This window comes from Peromyscus eremicus, chromosome X (genome assembly GCF_949786415.1).
Source record: "Peromyscus eremicus chromosome X, PerEre_H2_v1, whole genome shotgun sequence".
In the NCBI taxonomy this organism is placed as follows: Eukaryota; Metazoa; Chordata; class Mammalia; order Rodentia; family Cricetidae; genus Peromyscus; species Peromyscus eremicus.
Window position 1 is genome coordinate 5936506 of NC_081439.1, and position 3706 is coordinate 5940211.

A 3706-nucleotide genomic window follows, 5' to 3' on the forward strand; every position below is an offset into this window, starting at 1 on the left:
TCTCTCTCTCTCTCTGTGTGTGTGTGTGTGTGTGTGTGTGTGTGTGTGTGTGTGTGTGTGTGTGTTTGTGTGTGTATACGCATGCCACATGCCCATGGATGGCAGATGGGGCTGATGGATCACCTGAAAGTGAAGTTACAGACTGTTGTAAGCCACCACGTGGTTTCTGGGAACAGAACTCATGTTCTCAAGAAGAGCAAGTACTCTTAACCACTGAACCAACTCCTCAGCCCCCATTATTTTGGAAGCAGATTCTTGCTATATAGCTCAAGCTGGCCTCAAATTCACAATCCTCCTTCCTTATCCTCCTGAGTGGTATAGTTACATCATTATTATCTTATTGATGATCATTTGGATGGTTTCTAATTTTTATGATTATTATGAAATAAATGTAGTGCATAACCTTTATTTAGAAGCCTCTTTGTGCATTTATATGGTGTTTCATTTCTCTTGGGTAAACACTGTTAGAGAATTAGTTAGCCTGCCCAGAGAGAAATCACTCCAAGTAGTTAGAGACTAGTAAAGGAAACTTTTTTTGTAATTTTTGAGATTATAATTTAATTACAACATTTTTCCCTTCCCCTTCCTCCCTCCAAACACTCCCGTATACACCTTCTTGCTTTTCTTAAAATTCATGGCCTCTTTTCTCACTAATTGTTATATCATGTATATATATATATATATATCCCCAAATATAACCTGTTCAGTTCATGTAATGCTACCTGTATGTAGGTTTTCAGGGCCAACCTTTTGTTTTGTTTTGTTTTGTTTTTTTTCTTGTTTTGTTTTTTTTTTTCGAGACAGGGTTTCTCTGTGTAGCTTTGCGCCTTTCCTGGAACTCACTTGGTAGACCAGGCTGGCCTCAAACTCACAGAGATCCTCCTGGCTCTGCCTCCCGAGTGCTGGGATTAAAGGCGTGCACCACCACCGCCCGGCTCAGGGCCAACCTTTTGATATTGGGTAACCAATTAAGGTGATCTTCCTTAGTGAAAGCAGCCTCTCCTGTTCCCAGTTTTCCTATAAGGTTGAGTTGCCTATAGGGTTGAGGCCTCATATTCTTCCCTCCATTCAGTTTGGTGTGTATATTGGTATCATCCTTGTGCAGAAAAAGCTCTTTAATAATAGTGAATGACTGGTTCTGGTTAATGAACAAAGGGGAATCAGTCTAGAACAGAAAACTTGACCACCTTATAGAAGTCTCAGGTTTATTCATTCTGAATACTCTGTTATCCTTAAATATTCGTGGGTCCCCACCTCAAGTTATATTTCAAACTATCTAAACAGAGACATGAGACTTAAAGTCTGACTACTTGGACAGATGGGAGTTACACAGGAAAGATGACTGAATTATTTCCTTTTTTGAGTATCATAAAAGTTACTTAGCAAAAAGTTTCATATGAAAATGTGCATGGCCCAATTCTGCACCAGACTGAAATAGGCCCTTTGGGGAGGGATGTGGACTCTAATGCTCAACAGCCTTTTTTAGACTCTTTCCAAGGCTTCTAACATGATGATGCTGTTTCCTCATATGACCACGATTCCAATGTTATTCTGCTGCCCACTAGTTGCCATTTCCATATACTCATTAATTATAAGATTCATAAAGGAATCAAAGACCCATAGGATTCCTTGTATATGTCTGCCACCATTTAAATTCAATGGTAACTTCTTAGCTATAAATTTCTTCAATTCAGGAGGGTTGGCTTTGCTCATTAGTGGGCTCAGCATGATGACACAGAATCTTAAGCAAATCAGTGTTATTCTTTTTAAATAGTTGTTATTCAGAGTCATCTTGCTCACCTGGCAGAATTATGCTTTACCTGATAAGAGCCCAGGGACTTAATATTAGACGTTAGACGAGGACTTAATGATGGTTGTGACCCTACAGTGCCACCTTCCTTGAGCTGATACTGTCTTTGATATGGGGATGGACCTAATGGCTGCTTGTAAATCAGGGTTGCCTTTTGTTATGGAATAAAACCTAATCATGGTGAACAAACATTAGCACAAACTTTCATAGCAAGCTTTCAATAGGGCCAGATGAGTACACTCCTTTCCTCCCACTCATATTGGAGGCAGTGCTCCTTTAGCTAAATTCTTCTTAATATTGCCTGGGCAAGTTTATTTGCAAGTACTTTATAGCACAAATTTTACTACTTCAACTTTCACCTGAATCAATACCAGAAAGCATGTAAGCATGGTTAAACACTGCTAAAGTGTCCTAAAACATGATTTGGTCAGTTTATACAACTGCCATTAGTATATGAGAAAGCTAACTCTTCAAAAATGTGCCGACTCTTGATATTATTGATTATGAGTTCTTACTTGCTGGGCAATTAACAGTATCTTGTTCTTCTGTTCCTTCATAGTATCTTGTTAACAATGTGTTAGCATAATATCTGCAAGTATTTTTTCCTTCCTATGTTACAGGTAGCATGATACATCTTCCAAATTTTCTGTTTTCTTATAAGAAAGCCAGTCCTGTTTTTCATTTTTAAATCTGTCTTTTTCTGAGAAGTAAAAAATATATACTTTAACTTTTACATATTTTCTAAGGATTAGCTTATTTTTACTCCACCTTGAATTTATTTTTGACATATGTAAATATGGAGAATTAATTGGTGCAGTTAGCATAATTATAGAATTATGTTACACAGTAGTAAGCATTCAAGAAACAAGAGCTCAGTTGCCAAAAGATTAAAAACATGGAAAAAAGTAAGAAGTAAAACCTTTTCATTTCTCAAGTCAGAGGGTTTCTATTTATTTATTAAGAAAATAAATATGCCACATTATTTGAGGATTTGCATGTTTGCACATTTCTCTAATCTTTATATTCTCTTGTCAGAGTTTAATGTTAATTGGTGTTTTAGCATATTTAAAAATTTAATGTCTTCTCTGATTTGTATTGGGTTGTCAATTTCCCTTTGTTCCTTATTTCCTCAGATACAACCTTTTTATTTCAGTTGAAAATTTAATACATGTGAATACATATTTATTTGCTATTGCATATGTGTTACTTTTGTTTTATTAATAAATATATAAGTAAAAAATAAATTGTTTCTGATGACAATTACCTATAACAATATGTTAGCATGCTTTTACCATTCTCTACTTCATATCTGTGTCTCAGAACATACACACACACACACACACACACACACACACACACACACACACACAGAGAGAGAGAGAGAGAGAGAGAGAGAGAGAGAGAGAGAGAGAGAGTTGAGATTCTCTCCAGTTTTGATGCAGACTATGATTAAATTCCATGGTATGATACACCAGCAAATATTTAAACAGAAACAATATTTTTTACTACTGTGCTTGGGAAAATGAAAAATAAATCTCAAGAAAGAAAGATATTGACCTTAAGGAATAGTAAAGATAGATCATACTTACGCAAAAGAGATTTTGGTAGACTGTGTATTTTTATAACTGCAAAATTCTTTTCTTCCACCTGAAAAAATATGTAAAATAAGCACACATGATGGATGTAACATATATTACAAAGTCTGTCACATAGTGCATGCTCTGTGTGTGTATAAAAAAGCCCTAAGTGGTAGCCAGGCTATGCTATTTTGTAAACTCTTTCATTTTGGTTGAATTGTAACATTGATCAAAACCACAGTAAGTTGGTCCCCAGAACTGAATAACATATTTTTCTGGATTAATGCCCTCCCAGTCTTCACAGTGGATTCAGAGATAG

General features: G+C 36.0%; 1 protein-coding gene across 1 annotated transcript; it reads right to left on the reverse strand.

The window, feature by feature from the left end:
• Positions 1–1524: 1524 nt before the first annotated feature.
• LOC131899987 (small nuclear ribonucleoprotein G-like) lies at positions 1525–1713 on the reverse strand. The gene has a single exon (XM_059251453.1). The coding sequence runs from the start codon at positions 1711–1713 to the stop codon at positions 1525–1527; it is 189 nt and encodes a 62-aa protein (XP_059107436.1).
• Between the last annotated feature and the right edge of the window lie 1993 nt (positions 1714–3706).

Bases quoted from the DNA above. Each gene is read 5' to 3' on its own strand.
- LOC131899987 (XM_059251453.1), bottom strand. From the start codon at position 1,713: ATGAGCAAAGCCAACCCTCCTGAATTGAAGAAATTTATAGCTAAGAAG.